Below are 16,184 nucleotides of genomic sequence, written 5' to 3' on the forward strand. Positions count from 1 at the left end.
AACACTCTCCTGTGCTAAATCAGCCATCAAAGGTGACTTTTACAAAGAATATATTGCTGGTCCCCTGCTACTATTTTGTGTGGTTCATGGTAATGGTCCCTTGAAAACTTGATCAATAAACCTCTACCACCATATGTACCTATACAGTGTTCCGTTATTCCTTGTTATTGTGGTGTCCAAAGCTATAAGATATATACTCTTCATGATTGAAATCATGTATTCTCTATACAATACATTTATATCTGCAGATTGCACACTTATGCACAAGCACCATAGACAAAACCTCACAATAAATCACACAAACATGAAGGTTTAATAGGAGAATCCACAACTTATCCCTGATTTTAATTTTAAAAAAAAGCTTATCACCAGCAGTGGCATAAGGTCATTGACATACATCACAGAACAAAGATGGTAAAAAATACATTAGTGCCATCTGGAGGAACTGTGTTAAACAACATTCAGTACCAATATGAAACATTCTTCAGACTTAAGTTAAGGCCCAAGTTCAGGGAAAAATGAGAGGAACATCTTACCTCTAAACAAAAAACACTATTTGTTTCCCTGTAAATGTACAAAACTGAGATGTAAAATTAGCTTTATGACTTGCTTTAAAAAAAGGGTCTTATCACTAAATTGTAAAAATGTATATTATAGTCTAGTTCAACCTGATAAATCTATAATAAATGTGTAACATTGAAAACATGGAAATAGTTTTTTGGCCTTTGTTGCATTCAGAAGGACAAAGCAACCCAGACTCATTTCACCACAACCATTATTTGTGCTGCAACTCCATTACAGTGGTAATTTATTTTATTAAGAATTCTGCTGTTCTATGTGATATACTGGTAAGGACAATTTCCCAATGAGGCAACCAATGGTGAGCAAGCAATTTGTTTCAAATCTCCTTTACTGGGGTAACCCAAACCATAAAAACACAACGGTAAGCAATGATCTTGCTACTATACAATAGGATACTTTTACACCAAGATAAAATGTTCGGTCACTGTGGCATTAGATGCCTGACGTTATATTTGGATGTGTCGTGATACGTGGTCATAGGTTTGTCTGCAATGCCACATGTTCCTACTCCCACCTTTCCGTTTACACTCTCCGGCGATGCAAATATACTCCTCTTCACCTGCAACGGACAATGGAAATCTCAGTAAATTGTTACATCTCTAAACCTAAAAAGATAAATGACAACATAAACAATATAAAACCATATAATGGTACATGTGATGGTACTTCTCCTGCGAAAAAGCAACAGCTGAAAATGTGCAAATAACATTTGAAAAGTTACTTCGTTTTACACGAAGCGCAGACAGTCATCTTGATTTCATATGAATTTAAGATGGTAATACCTCTGCAATTTTTTAAGTCATGTCCCCCTCCATCCTTAAATAGACTTATTTAGGAATATTCAACACAATGACGTTGTTAGAATTTTGATTACAAACCGATCGTGTTATAAGAAGTCTTAGGAAGACATGTCACTTTCTCCCCTGCCCTTCCTTCACATGAGAGTTCGCTGCCCATCTGATTATAGCCCATCGAAACTACAGCTAAACCAACTTCACACAGACATTTTATTTTACTTAACTAGGCAAGTCAGTTAAGAACAAATTCTTATTTACAATGACGACCTACACCGGCCAAACCCGGACGACGCTGGGACAATTGTGTGCCGCCCTATGGGACTCCCAATCATGGCCGGTTGTGATACAGCCTGGATGTAACCTAAAGACAAGATTAAATTGACAGAAGTCTGATGGGTGACCATATTATCAATTGTCAATGAAGAAACTGATGAACAGCGAGGCATGTGTAATTGACAAAGAGAACAGAGCTTACCAAAAAGCTACTTTTCCAAATCATTTTACAGAGAGGTTCATGCAGCTCAGATTAATATTACCCATCAGAGAGCATATCTATGGTTTAAAAAAAACTAACTTTTCACAAAACTCAAATTTGAGTGGATGGGCTGTATTTCTAAAGATAACTTTTACCATGAATAACTAGAAATCCATGCTTTCACCATGTGAGCACTCCCTGCAACATATTGCCTAGGCTACAAAGCAATGATTGGTAACATGACACTTAAAATATGCTATTCTGTTCTTTTAAAATGCATTGTCTTAGGATCATGTGGAATAATACTGTGAAAATCATAATGCCCTTTTAGCGTAAGAGCTGTTTGAAAAGACCACCTGATATTTCAGATTGTTTTGGTGGGATGGAGTTTTGGCCTGCCTGGTGACATCAACAGGCAGTAAATGAGTTAATCAACCAATACGAAAGAGCTCCAAACCTCTCTGCCAATAACAGCTCATTTCTAGTTTTCCCCTCCCACTCAGACATACCTAACAAAATTCTTTCTTGAGAAATTGCTCTTTGCTAAGACACTATTTTTGAACATTTTAACTGAAATCACAGTAATATCGTTAATTAATTAACGACTGCATTGGACATTTAAGACATGCCAAAAAAAATGGATTTCTTTGCGATGGATATAACACTGAATTGTGGCGTTTGTGTTAACGTTTTTAATGTACAGGAACTCAAGTCTGTTTGTTCACCCGACCTAGAATACCTCAATCAAATGCCGACCGCATTACCTCCTGAGAGAATTATCTTCGGTCATCATCACAGCCGTGTATATTCCCCTCAAGCCGATACCATGATGGCTCTCAAGGAACTGCACTGGACTTTGTGCAAACTGGAAACCGCATATCCTGAGACCGCATTTATTGTAGCTGCATTTATAAAGCAAATCTGAGGAAAACACTAGCAAAGTTCTATCAACACGTCGCCCACTCCAGTCGTGCTTCAGAAACTATCGACCATTGCTACTCTCCCTTCGGGGTAAGCTACAAGATCCTGCCCCACCCTCCCTTCGGCAAATCAGATCACACCTACATCCTGCTCCTCCCTTCCTATAGGCAGAAACTCAAACAGGAAGTACCAGTGGTAAGGTCTGTTCAATGCTGGTCTGACCAATCGGAATCCATGCTTCAAGATTGTTTTGATCACATGGACTGGGATATGTTCCAGGTTGTCTCTGAGAATAACATTGACACAGTGACTGAGTCCGTCAGGAAGTGTATAGGGGATGTTGTTCCCACTGACGATTAAAACCTATTAAAACCAAAAACCGTGGTTAGATGGCAAGACACTGACGTCTTGCTCCCGTACATGCTAAACACCTTCTTCACCCGCTTCGAGGGAAACACAGTGGGTCACCACTGCTCCTGTGGACTGTGAGCTCTCGTTCTCCATGGCCGACGTGAGTAAGACATTTAAGCATGTTAACCCTCACAAGGCTGCTGGCCCAGACGGCATCCCTAGCCGCGTCCACAGAGCATGCACAGACCAGCTGGCTGGAATGTTTACAGACATATTCAATATCTCCCTATCCCAGTCTGTTGTCCCCACTTGCTTCAAGACATCCACCATTGTTCTTGTAACCAAGAAAGCAAAGGTAACTAAATGATTATTACCACGCTGCACTCACTTCTGTCATCTTGAAGTGCTTAGAGAGGCTAGTTAAGGATCATATCACCACCTTAACCAACACCCTAGACCCACTGCAATTTGCATATCGCCCCAAAAGATCCACGGATGACGCAATCACCATCGCACTGCACACTGCCCTATCCCATCTGGACAAGAGGAATACCTATGTAAGAATGCTGTTCATAAACTACAGCTCAGCATTCAACAACATAGTACCCTCCAAGCTCATCATTAAGCTCGGGGCCCTGGGTCTGAACCCCACCCTGTGCAACTGGGTCCTGGACTTTGACAGGCAGCCCCCAGGTGGTGAAGGTAGGCAACAACATCGCCACTACACTGATCCTCAACACCAGGGCCCCCACAAGGGTGCGTACTCAGCCCCCTCCTGTTCCAACTCAAAAATCAAGTTGACGACACAACAGTGGTAGGCCTGATTACCAACAAATACAAGACAGCATACAGGGAGGAGGTGAGGGCCCTGGCGGAGTGGTGCCAGGAAAATATCCTCCCTTCAACAAAACGAAGGAGCTGATCGTGGACTTCAGGAGATAGCAGAGGGAGCACGCCCCCATCCACATCGACGGGGCCACAGTGGAGGAGGTGAAAAGCTTCAAGTTCCTCGGCGTACACGTCACTGACAATCTGAAATGGTCCACACAGATAGTGTAGTGAATTTCTTCAGGCGGCTGAAGAAATTTGGCTTGGCCCCTAAGATCCTCACAAACTTTTACAAATGCACCATTGAGATCACCGTCTGGTATGCAGTCTACCCATAGAGCACCAGGGGCACACTATCTGCGCTCCAGGACATTTACAGCACCTGGTGTCACAGAAAGACCAAGGAGATCATCAAGGACCTCAGCCAACCAAGCCATGGCCTGTTCACCCCGTTACCATCCAGAAGGCAAGGTCAGTACAGGTGCATCAAAGCTGGGGCTGAGAGACTGGAAAAACAGCTTCTATCTCAAGGCTATCAGATTGTTAGACAGTGACAACTAGCCAGCGGCCTGAATTTTAGTCACCATCACTAGACGGCTACCACCTGGGCACTCTACCATGCACCTTAGAGGCTGCTGCCCTATGTACATAGTCATGGAACACTGGTCACTTAAAAAAATGTTTACATACTGTTTTACCCACTTCATATGCATATACTGTATTCTAGTCAAGGCCTATCCTATTTAACTATTGCTGTACATATACTATTCTTCAAATGTACTACATATTCTATTCATATTGTCTCTTCATCCCATAACCACTAACACTACAGCATTGCTCTTCCTAATATTGCTTAATTCCATTCTTTTACTTTTTAGATTTGTGTGTATTATTGTGTATTGTTAGCTATTACTGCACTGTATTTCGCTACACCCTCAATAACATCTGCTAAATATGTGAATGCGACCAATAACCTTTGATTTGATTTAGAACAAACTAATGAAAATGCTTTTGTATTCTTTGGGGGGGGAAATGCATATTCCAATGTTACCTAAGATCTTCATAAACACAACCAAAGCACTATTTTTGCAATAGAATATATGAAATGTATTTATTAGACTGTTAGGATGTTATTGGCTCAGAACGGGGTGGCTCAAGGCCCGGCATTTCTAGTGTGTAAAGTAGATGAATATGCGAATGAATGAATATACCTGTCCTTTCTTGTTCTTGTTATAGGCCTTGTTGTTAAAACTCTGCCACTTGGATTTCTGGTCTTCTCGCTCCTGTTCCAGCTCCTTCATCCTCAGCACCTTCTTCTGGGCCTTCTTCTTCTTGTACTCCCTCTGGTCTGCTATCTGCTCCTTCCTGTCATGGCGCACACACCCACACACAAAATTAAGATTTTAGATCAGCCATGGACTCTTCTGGACATCAAGAACTGGAAACAAGTGAAACTCCTGACCCAACACAGGACCTATTTAATTAACATATACGCTGTCTCTCCTACCTAGACTTGGATTTCCCGTCATCCTCAGAGTGCTTGCCCTCCTCGGCAGGCTTGAGGTTCTGCAGTGGCACCACCTCTGCGTTCCCGTAGCCGGAGAAGGTGATGGCCGCCGTGCCGTTCTCGCCGTCTATCTCCTCAATCTCAGCTTCATACACCCTGTCAAAGAATCCCGGCTGTAAGCAGGTGAGTACAAGCAAGACTCAAGCCCTTCTACACAATTATAAAGAATTACAGATTTTGAGAGTGTCTGTTATTGTTCTTATTCATGGGCTAGGCCCTTCTTGCAAAATAGTCTTGTCATGTCTATCACTGCTTCACATACATCTGAATAGTGTAGGTCAAATGAAGTCAAGACCCTATATGTGCAAGCAAGACGAACAAAGATGACATTGTAAAATTGGTAACGAAACAGTTGAATATTCAGGTTGACTATGGACTGAGGAGCTTCTGGGTGATACTCACTGTCCATCCTTACTCCACGCAGTCATACACCTGTCCCCAACGCTCCACCTATGTTTCAGGGGGGCTGCATCTGAGCTGTTGGCACTAGCAGTACCTTCGGAGGGCTGCGACGTCAGGAGGTCTTTTGTTAAGTCTATGACTTCCTGTGAAGGATACGTAATTGAGGTCATTCAATTCCTGGATAATAATCACATTAGACAACAGACACACTAAGAAACATATTGACACTTAATGATGTACAAATGATGTAAAATCTCAAATGTTCATGGCCAATACAGGTGACACATGGCCAACTAGTTACCGATAAGTCTTTCTGTAATTTGAGAAGGTCTTCATTTTCAGGGTCGGTTGATAAGGCGGCTTCCACTTGTTGCAACTGTGCTTTGTAGCTGCCTAACTGTTTCAACAAATCCTCTGACATCTGAAAATTCACAATGAAAGAGAGGGCAGGGGGGTAAAACGATACAATTGAAACAAAGCAATGACAGCAAATAACAAGCACACATAGCCTAATAACATCATTAAGTGTTGCACATCATAGAGAATTGTTACTAGAGGTCGACCGATTATGATTTTTCAACGCCGATACCGATTATTGGAGGACCAAAAAAAGCAGATATTTGTAATAATATAATATATATTTGTAATAATGACAATTACAACAATAGTGACTGAACACTTTTATTTTAACTTAATATAATACATAAATTACATATATTTAGTCTAAAATAAATAATGAAACATGTTCAATTTGGTTTAAATAATGCAAAAACAGTGTTGGAGAAGAAAGTAAAAGTGCAATATGTGCCATGTAAAAAAGCTAACGTTTAAGTCCCTTGCTCAGAACATGAGAACATATGAAAGCTGGTGGCTCAATATTCCCAGTTCTTCAATACACCCAGTTAAGAAGTTTTAGGTTGTAGTTATTTTAGGAATTATAACATGTCAACTATTTCTCTTTATACCATTTGTATTTCATATACCTGTGACTATTGGATGTTCTTATAGGCACTTTAGTATTGCCAGCCTAATCTCGGGAGTTGATAGGCTTGAAGTCATAAACAGCGCTGTGCTTCAAGCATTGCTAGGAGCTGCTGGCAAACGCAGTAAAGTGCTGTTTGAATGAATGCTTACGAGCCTGCTGCTGCCTACCATTGCTCAGTCAGACTGCTCTATCAAATATCAAATCAAAGACTTAATTATAATATAATAAACACACAGAAATATGAGCCTTAGGTCATTAATATGGTCAAATACGGAAACTATCATTTCGAAAAAACAAAACATTTATTCTTTCAGTGAAATACAGAACCGTTCCGTATTTTATCGAACAGGTGGCAAACCCAAGTCTAAATATTGCTGTTACATTACACAACCTTCAATGTTATGTCATAATTATGTACAGTTCTGGCAAATCAATTATGGTCACATAGTTCACAATGATCCAGGTGGCCCGAACTGTTGCATATACCATGACACAATTTCCCTAGTTAATATTGCCTGCTAACATGAATTTCTTTTAACTAAATATGCAGGTTTAAAAAATATACTTCTGTGTATTGATTTTAAGAAAAGGCATTGATGTTTATGGTTAGGTACATTTGTGCAACGACTGTGCTTTTTTCACGAATGCGCTTTTGTTAAATCATCACCTGTTTGGCGAAGTTGAAGTAGGCTGTGATTCGATGATAAATTCACAGGCAGCGCATTGATTATATGCAACGCAGGACAAGCTAGTTTAACTTAGTAATATCATCAACCATGTGTAGTTAACTAGTGATTATGTGAAGATTGATTGTTTTTTTTATAAGATAAGTTTAATGCTAGCTAGCAAAGTATCTTGGCTTCTTGCAGCCACAAGGTCCTTTTGACGCTGCACTCACGTAACAGGTAGCCAGCCTGCCACAGTTTCCTCATGGATTGCAATGTAATCGGCCATAATCGGCGTCCAAAAAGGCCGATTACCGATTGTTATGAAAACGTGAAATCGGCCCTGCCGATTAATCGGTCGACCTCTAATTGTTACGTTACCTAACAAAGGGCAAAAGGGCTCTGTGGATAAAAGCTGTTTAGCTTTCATACTAGCTGTGTGATCAAGCTGTCCGTAGCAAATGTGAGCAAGACCTTTAAGCAGGTCAACAGCCATGAAGCTGCAGGGCCAGACGGATTACCAAGATATGCGCGGGCCAACTGGCAAGTGTCTTCACTGACATCGTCAACCTCTCCCTGACTGAGTCTGTAACACCTACATGTTTCAAACAGACCACCATAGTCCCTGTACCAAAGAAAGCGAAGGTAACATGCCTAAATGATTACCGCCCCATAGCACTCAGTAGATATGAAGTGCTTTGATAGGCTGGTCATGGCTCACATCAACACCATCAACCCAGAAACCCTAGACCCACTACAATTCGCATACCGCCCCAACAGATCCACAGATGACACAATCTCAAATCGCACTCAACACTGCCCTTTCCCACCTGGACAAAAGGAATACCTATGTGAGAATGCTGTGCATTGACTACAGCTCAGCGTTCAACACCATAGTGCCTACAAAGCTCATCAAGCTAAAGACCCTGGGACTAAACACCTCACTTTGCAACTGGATCCTGGACTTCCTGACGGGCAGCCCCAGGTGGTAAGGTTAGGCAACAACACATCTGCCAAGCTGATCCGCAACACTGGGGCCTCTCAGGGGTCCACGCTTAGTCCTATAATCCCTGTTCACCCACAACTGCATGGCCAAGCACGACTCCCAACACCATCAACTTTGCTGACGACAACAGTGGTAGGCCTGATCACCGACAACGATGAGACAGCCTATAGGGAGGTCAGAGACCTGGCAGTGTGGTGCGAGGACAACAACCTCTCCCTCAATGTGATACAGACAAAGGAGCTGATTGTGGACTATAAGAAAAGGAGGGCCGAACAGGCCCCCATTAACATGGACGAGAATGAAGTGGAACGCGTCGAGGGCCGAACTTCGACGAGACTGAAGTGGAACGTGTCGAGAGTTTCAAAGTCCTTGGTCTCCACATCACCAACAAACTATCATGGTCCAAACACACCAAGGCAGTTGTGAAGAGGGCACGACAACACCTTTTCCCACTCAGGCCTGAGAAGATTTGGCATGGGTCCCCAGATCCTCAAAAGGTTCTACAGCTGCACCATCGAGAGCATCCTGACCGGTTGCATCACCGCCTGATATGGCAACTACTCGGCATCTGAACATAAAGGCGCTAGAGGGTAGTGAGTACAGCCCAGTACATCACTGGGGACAAGCTTCCTAACATCCAGGACCTACATACTAGGCGATGGGTATCAGAGGGAGGCCCAAAAAAATCATCAAAGACTCCAGTCACCCAAGTGATTATTCTCTCCACTACCGCCCAGCAAGCAGTAACGAGACGCTAAGTCTAGGATCAAAAGGCTCCTTAACAGTTTCTACTCCCAAGCAATTAGACTGGTGAACAATTAATCAAATGTCCACCCAGACAATTTACATTGACCCCCCTTAGTTTTTACACTGCTGCTACTCGCTATCTATCGTCTATGCATAGTCACAAATTACCTCGATTAACCTGTACCCCTGCATATTGACTCTGTACCGGTACCCCCTGTATATAGCCTCATTGTTATGTAATTTTCTTGTGTTACTTTTTGACTTGATTATTTTACTTTATTTCTTGAACTGCATTGTTGGTTATGGGCTTGTAAGGAAGCATTTAATGGTAAGGTCTACACCTATTGTATTTGGTACATGTGACAAATAAGATTTGATATAGGAAAGGGCCTTCCCCAAACTATTGCCACAAAGTTGGAAGCACAGAATAGTCTAGATCATTGTATGCTGTAGCGTTAAAATTTCCCTTCACCGGAACTAAGGGGCCTCACACGAACTATGAAAAACAGCGCCAGACCATTATTCCTCCTCCACCAAACTTTCCAGTCAGGCAGGTAGCACTCTCCTGGCATCCGCCAAACCCAGATTTGTCCGTCAGACTGCCAGAAGGCGAAGCATGATTCCTCACTCCAGTGAACGAGTTCCCACTGCTCCAGAGTCCAATGGTGGCGAGCTTTAGACCACTCCAGCCAAGGCTTGGCATTGCACATGGTGATCTTAGGCTTGTGTGCGGCTGCTTGGCCATGGAGACCCATTTCATGAACAGTTTTTGTGCTGATGTTGCTTCGGTAGAGTGTTGCAACCGAAGACAGACGATTTTTAGGTGTTACGCACTTCAGCACTCCCATTATGTGAGTTTGTGTGGCCTACCACTTCTCGTCTGTTGCTCTCAGATGTTTCCACTTCACAATAACAGCACTTACAGTTGCCCGGGGCAGCTCCAGCAGGGTAGAACTTTTACAATCTGACTTGTTGGAAAGGTGGCATCCTATGACTATGCCATTTTACAGTCACTGAGCTCTTCAGTATGGGCTACTGACAATGTTTGACTGTGGAGATTGCATGGCTGTGTGCTCGATTTTATACGCCGGTCAGCAACGGGTGTGGCTGAAATAGTCGAATAAACTAATTTGAAGGGGTGTCTGCATACTTTTGGCCATGTGTAGCTACACAAATTCCAGCTGGCTAGTTAGCTTAATTGGCTATCTGGCGTAACTAGTTACATTTCGGTGGAGGGTTAACGCATTTACAGCACTCGTTTCTCAGGTAACTAACGTTAGTTCTCTTTATTTCCTTACTCTTATAGGTATCAAATCTAGTTATCGACTTTCAAATACATTTCAAATAGGCATCGCTAGCAAGAATGTCAGCTAACTAACGTTACCGCTAGATAGCTAAAGTTAGTTAATTTGTAGGCCATCATCACAACACAGTGACATTTTTGCAAAATAAAACACATTCAAAACGGCTAAATGTTCATTAATAATCTTACCTTTCTGTATTTGTTTCAACTGAATAAATAACGATATTCAGATTTGACTGAAATAGGTTCTCATAAATCAGCAAAAATAAATATCTTAAAAATAAACCGGAAATGTCGATTATTTCTTATAACATGTTATTCTCGCGATAGTAGTCTGCCAAAGTGTAATATCGCTATTTGTCAGCAGATGGGGCTTTATCCCAATAAATTCTGTCCATGGTACTTAAAATGGACAATTGGTATTTGAATCGACACTAACGAATTCACTGTAAAAGGTCAACTCTGACTGTAACTCATAGGGTGTGTTCGTAAATTGTCTCCAGTGTGTCAGAGTACGCTCTGGGTCGGTCGTAAATTCAATCTTTTCCCGTTCGTAAATTAAGAGTGATTCACTCTCGGTGTACGCACTGGACGCTCTGGTGGAGGAGTAGGGTTGATCAGAGCGTTTTGACCTCACAACGGCAGTCAGCTAAATTTGGCTAGCTGCTAGCTACTTCCAGACACAAATGAGCAACACAACGAGAGAACACCTCACGCTGACCATTGTACTTACCCTAGCAGAGGTGGTCAGGCTGTTTTCATGTTACCTAGAGCATTGGTGACTGTAACTGCAGCTGAATGACGTTTATTTTTTTTGCTGACTATGGACACCGATCATATTCAGCGGTGTTGTGTGTATGTAAATTCATCAGTTATTCTGCGCTATGGCACATTCAGACAAGAGTGCTCAGAAGTCGGAGTAGATAGCCAGAGTGAATTTACGAACGCACAGTTATTCTATAATATGTTGGGTGCATTCGTAACTTCCAGTTGGAGTGCCAGAGTGCGCTCTGGGCGTTAGGAATTCAGAGCGTTGCCAGATTGTCCGTTTGTAAATTCAGAGCATTGTCAGATTGTCCATTTGTAAATTCAGAGTGTTTCGCTCCAGGAGCACCCAATCTAACTGGCTAAAGTTGGCTAGCTTGTTAGTAGCTACCTCCAGAAACAAATGAGAGAGCACCTTTCTCTGACCATTTTACTCCACTAGCAGAGCTGGTTAGGCTGTTTTCATGTTATCTAGAGCGTTAGTGTTAACTGTGCTGTTTTTTTGCCAACGTTTACTGACACCGGTCATATTTGACCAGTGTTGCAGGTTCGTAAATTCATAAGTTATTCTGCACTGTGGCACACTTAGACGAGAGTACTCTAAAGTCACAGTAGATAGCCAGAATGAATTTACAAACGCATCATTAAATAAGAGCCGTCAGTATGTCTTCAACAAGTCATATAAGGGTGTGTTCGTAAATTGCCTCCAGTGTGTCTGTTACGTAAAGTAAATTCAGAGCATTGTCAGATTGTCTGTTCATAAATTCAGAGTGTTTTGCTCTCAGTGTTCAGAGCGCACACTGGACGCTCTGGCTGAGGAGAATGGTTTACTGACACAAGTCATATTCAATGGGTGTTGCACCTTCGTAAATGAATCAGTTATTCTGTGCTCTGGCACACTCAGAAGAGAGTGCTCTGAAATCGGAGTAGATTAGAGTGCATAATAATATATGAAGCTATTATTTAGGCCTACTGTTTGCAGCAATTAACTTAGGCTACTTGCTGTCATTAGCATTTTTTAAGATGAAAATAAGTCATTTACAAGACGCTCTTATCCAGAGAGCCTTACAGGAGCCATTAGGGTTAAGTGCCTTGCTCAAGGGCAAATCAACAGATCTTTCACCTAGTTGGCTCTGGGAATCTTGGATTAACTCAAGGTTCCTAGCGTCTCCACCGAGCCAGGTAAATCTGCTTTTAGTTTTAATGCACCGTATTACTGGAACAAAATTCAAAATGCATTTCATCTTAATGTTCTGGTGTCCTTTCAGGAAATTTCAAGTATTGATTGGTGACTTATTTGTGGAGTAATGTAACTGTTTTTCTGGGTGTTTCGTGATGGTTTATTAGTGCTTCGCATGACTGTGTTTTTGTATTTTAATGTGTATATACAGTGCATTCGGAGAGTATTCAGACCCCTTGACTTTTTCCACATTTTGTTACGTTACAGCCTTATTCTAAAATGTATTCAATAGTTTTTGAATCTACACACAATACCCCATAATCGCAAAGCAAAAACAGGTTTTTAGACACGTTTATCATATTTACATACGTTTTCAGACCCTTTACTCAGTACTTTGTTGAAGCACCTTCGGCAGTGATTACAGCCTTGAGTCTTCTTGAGTATGACGCTACAAGCTTGGCACACCTGTATTTGGGGAGATTCTTCCATTCTTTTCTGCAGATCCTCTCAAGCTCTGTCAGGTTGGATGGGGAGTGTTGCTGCACAGCTATTTTTCAGGTCTCTCCAGAGATGTTTGATCGGGTTCAAGTCCAGGTTATGGCAGGCCGACTCAAGGACCTTGAAAGACTTGTCCCGAAGCCACTCCTGCGTTGTCTTGGCTGTGTGCTTAGGGCCGTTGTCCTGTTGGAAGATTAACCTTCGCTCTAATGCAGGTTTTCATCAAGGATATGTCTTTACTTGGCTCTGTTCATCTTTCCCTCGATCCTGACTAGTCTTCCAGTCCCTGCTGATGAAAAACATCCCCACAGCATCCCCAAGGCATTTCGTTTTTTGTTTTGAATAAATTAGCAAAAATGTCTAAAAACCTATTTTCGCTTTGTCATTATGGGGTATGGTGTGTAGGTTGATGAGGGGGAAAAAATGTAATACATTTTAGAATGAGGCTGTAACTTAACAAAATGTAGAAAAAGTGAAGTATCTGAATACTTTCTGAAAGCACTGTATATATATATATATATATATATATATATATATATATATAGTTTGGGTTCAATGTGTATATTTGCGTTGTATATACAGGGTGCATTTGTAAAAGCGACCCAGGTCTCAATATGTCTTCCCTTTTAAAATAAAGGTTACATTTAAAAAAGGTATATATTGGAACCAGCGACCTTTTGGTTACTGGCTCAACAACTAGGCTACCTGAGATTATGAAATAAGATTACTAATATCTCATGTGGTTCATTAATAAACACTAGCCTAGACGTAGTCACAAAATACAAAATATATAGATATATCTGCAGAATATTTGGAATGACAAGGTATTTTGTCAATGTACAATTTGGAAAGCAACAATGAAACTCTTCTGTTGCTCCGATAGTAATTGGACCCCGCCCATTATTCCTACTAAGATATACTGACTAGGGAGATGAGGCTCAACACCATATAAAAAGCGGCAATCCCCTCCTCTGCCACATACATATCTGCTTCACCAACTACTGTTTCAGTGGCAGAGAAATATAATCCTGTCGATGCTATTCCATGCACAACGTGGGACAATTTGAAGTGTTTGAAGCTCGAAGGCAGAGGATAACGAATTACCACTTTTATCCTGAATGTGTAAATGGAGAAAACTACGTTTTTGGATGCTGGAAAACAAAGGAGTAAAACCACATTTTGAGATCATTTGTATGTGAGATTGTTGATATGACATTTTCCCCAGTGGGCAAAAATTAAAGGCTACGTTATCGTGGGACGCTTAATTAACGAATGTGCCATAATAGTGGATTGGTTGACTTATCTTGTAAGGACCCCAGCTTCATCCTTATGGGGTGTGATAACTTGACCAACAGCAACAAGACTTTGCCTGGCAGGCTCCCTTACACTGTGCAGACTTCTGTGCCTCTGACAATACTGGTGGGTATCCTTATTCTTCTCACAGTGTTCGGTAATGTCCTAGTGGTCATCGCTGTGTTCACCAGCCGGGCCCTAAGAGCCCCTCAGAACTTGTTTTTAGTGTCCTTAGCATGTGCAGACATTCTAGTGGCCACTCTGGTGATGCCCTTTTCTCTGGCTAATGAACTGATGGGATATTGGTACTTTGGTCAAGTGTGGTGTGAGATATACCTGGCCCTGGATGTTCTGTTCTGCACCTCGTCCATCACGCATCTGTGTGCCATAAGTCTGGACAGATACTGGTCAGTCACTCAAGCCATTGAGTACAACTCGAAAAGGACACCACGCAGGATCAAATGTATAGTTTTATTCGTGTGGGTGCTGGCTGCTATTATATCATTCCCACCTCTCATTTCAATGGAGAAGGAAGGGGCCAAAGAGGAGGGTCCCACATGTAAGATCAATGAGGAGAAGTGGTACATCATATTCTCCAGCACCGCCTCATTCTTCGCCCCCTGTGTGATCATGATTCTGGTGTACGTTCGAATTTACCAGGTTGCAAAGAATAGAACTAGGGCCCCTCCGGGTGAAAGGAGAAGGGAAAACAATAATCCAGATAAAAGTCAGTATGGCTTAGTTCAGCAGGACCCCCTGGAGAGAAGGAACAGAGAAGGACGTAGAGATGGAGTGGAGGAGGGTGAGGAGGTCAATGGAATCGACGTGGAGGAAGAGTGCTCCTCGTCTGATGGGAATGAGAACCAGTGCTCCATCAAAATGAAGCTGAGAAAGGGAAAGACCAAAGTGAGTCAGGTGAAACTAGAAGACCCGTCCCCTAAAGATTATGATGCACACCAGTGTGTGAAAGTGAGCCGGTGGAAAGGAAGGCAGAACAGAGAGAAGCGCTTCACCTTTGTTCTGGCTGTGGTCATGGGAGTGTTTGTTGTCTGCTGGTTCCCCTTCTTCTTCACGTACACACTCACCGCCATATGTGAGTCCTGCTGTGTCCCTGAGACATTGTTCAATTTCTTCTTCTGGTTCGGATACTGCAATAGCTCGCTGAATCCAGTCATTTACACTATTTTCAACAATGACTTTAGGAGGTCTTTCAAAAAAATCCTTTGCAAGAAGGATAGAAGAGGGCTATGAATATACTTGTTTTGGACTAGCTACTGTTTCTTGTCTGAATACAGATTTAATTGTTTACAAGTTGGAGTCATGTACAGTTTCTCATGGAAAGAAAATATACCTATTGGGAAATACTTGTTTCATCAATTTTGTACACGTGTGTCAATGTACAACAGTTTTGAGATCATTCCAATCTTTAATCCCACCACATACATTTACATGTATTTGACATTCCATGTTTATTACTTCATGCTTATGTAGTGAGGCAGCTGGCTTGTATCTCCATGGAGGATGCTTGATGTTATTATGTAGGCTATAATTCAGTCATGCATAATCGATTAGCTGTGCAGATTAACAAGGAGCATATGTATGTATAATGAATAAACATATTTAAACATGTATTCAATTTTACAGTATGTTCTATCAGTGTATGTTCGTTGGGGTACCCATTGAGTTTTAGGGGTATTGTTGTACATTAAGTAAATGTTCCAGAAAACAAATACTCAAACTTACAACACTGCACTCTAATCGTTTTCATTGCATTCTACTTATTGAATAAGGACAATCATGTTTCAAACACAACTGCGTT

The 16,184-nt window shown here is 41.8% G+C and overlaps 2 protein-coding genes across 3 annotated transcripts; one reads left to right on the forward strand and one right to left on the reverse strand.

The window, feature by feature from the left end:
* Positions 1 to 503: 503 nt before the first annotated feature.
* On the reverse strand, positions 504 to 11,392 carry LOC111978038 (survival of motor neuron-related-splicing factor 30). 2 transcript variants are annotated; one of them, XM_070448482.1, is made up of 6 exons: positions 11,363 to 11,392; positions 6,225 to 6,344; positions 5,924 to 6,066; positions 5,462 to 5,617; positions 5,166 to 5,319; positions 504 to 1,141 (listed from the first exon to the last, which is right to left on the reverse strand). In XM_070448482.1, the coding sequence occupies exons 2-6, from the start codon at positions 6,342 to 6,344 to the stop codon at positions 1,004 to 1,006; spliced, it is 711 nt and encodes a 236-aa protein (XP_070304583.1). In that variant the 5' UTR covers positions 11,363 to 11,392; the 3' UTR covers positions 504 to 1,003. The 2 variants fall into 2 exon arrangements, with proteins under 2 accessions (XP_070304583.1, XP_023863569.1); XM_024007801.2 differs by lacking the exon at positions 11,363 to 11,392 and adding an exon at positions 10,819 to 10,979.
* A 2,747-nt stretch (positions 11,393 to 14,139) lies between these two features.
* LOC111978602 (alpha-2A adrenergic receptor-like) lies at positions 14,140 to 15,904 on the forward strand. Its single transcript, XM_024008738.2, has one exon. The coding sequence runs from the start codon at positions 14,345 to 14,347 to the stop codon at positions 15,614 to 15,616; it is 1,272 nt and encodes a 423-aa protein (XP_023864506.1). The 5' UTR covers positions 14,140 to 14,344; the 3' UTR covers positions 15,617 to 15,904.
* The last annotated feature ends 280 nt before the right edge of the window (positions 15,905 to 16,184 follow it).

The sequence above is a fragment of the Salvelinus sp. IW2-2015 genome, linkage group LG18 (genome assembly GCF_002910315.2).
Source record: "Salvelinus sp. IW2-2015 linkage group LG18, ASM291031v2, whole genome shotgun sequence".
Taxonomy (NCBI): Eukaryota; Metazoa; Chordata; class Actinopteri; order Salmoniformes; family Salmonidae; genus Salvelinus; species Salvelinus sp. IW2-2015.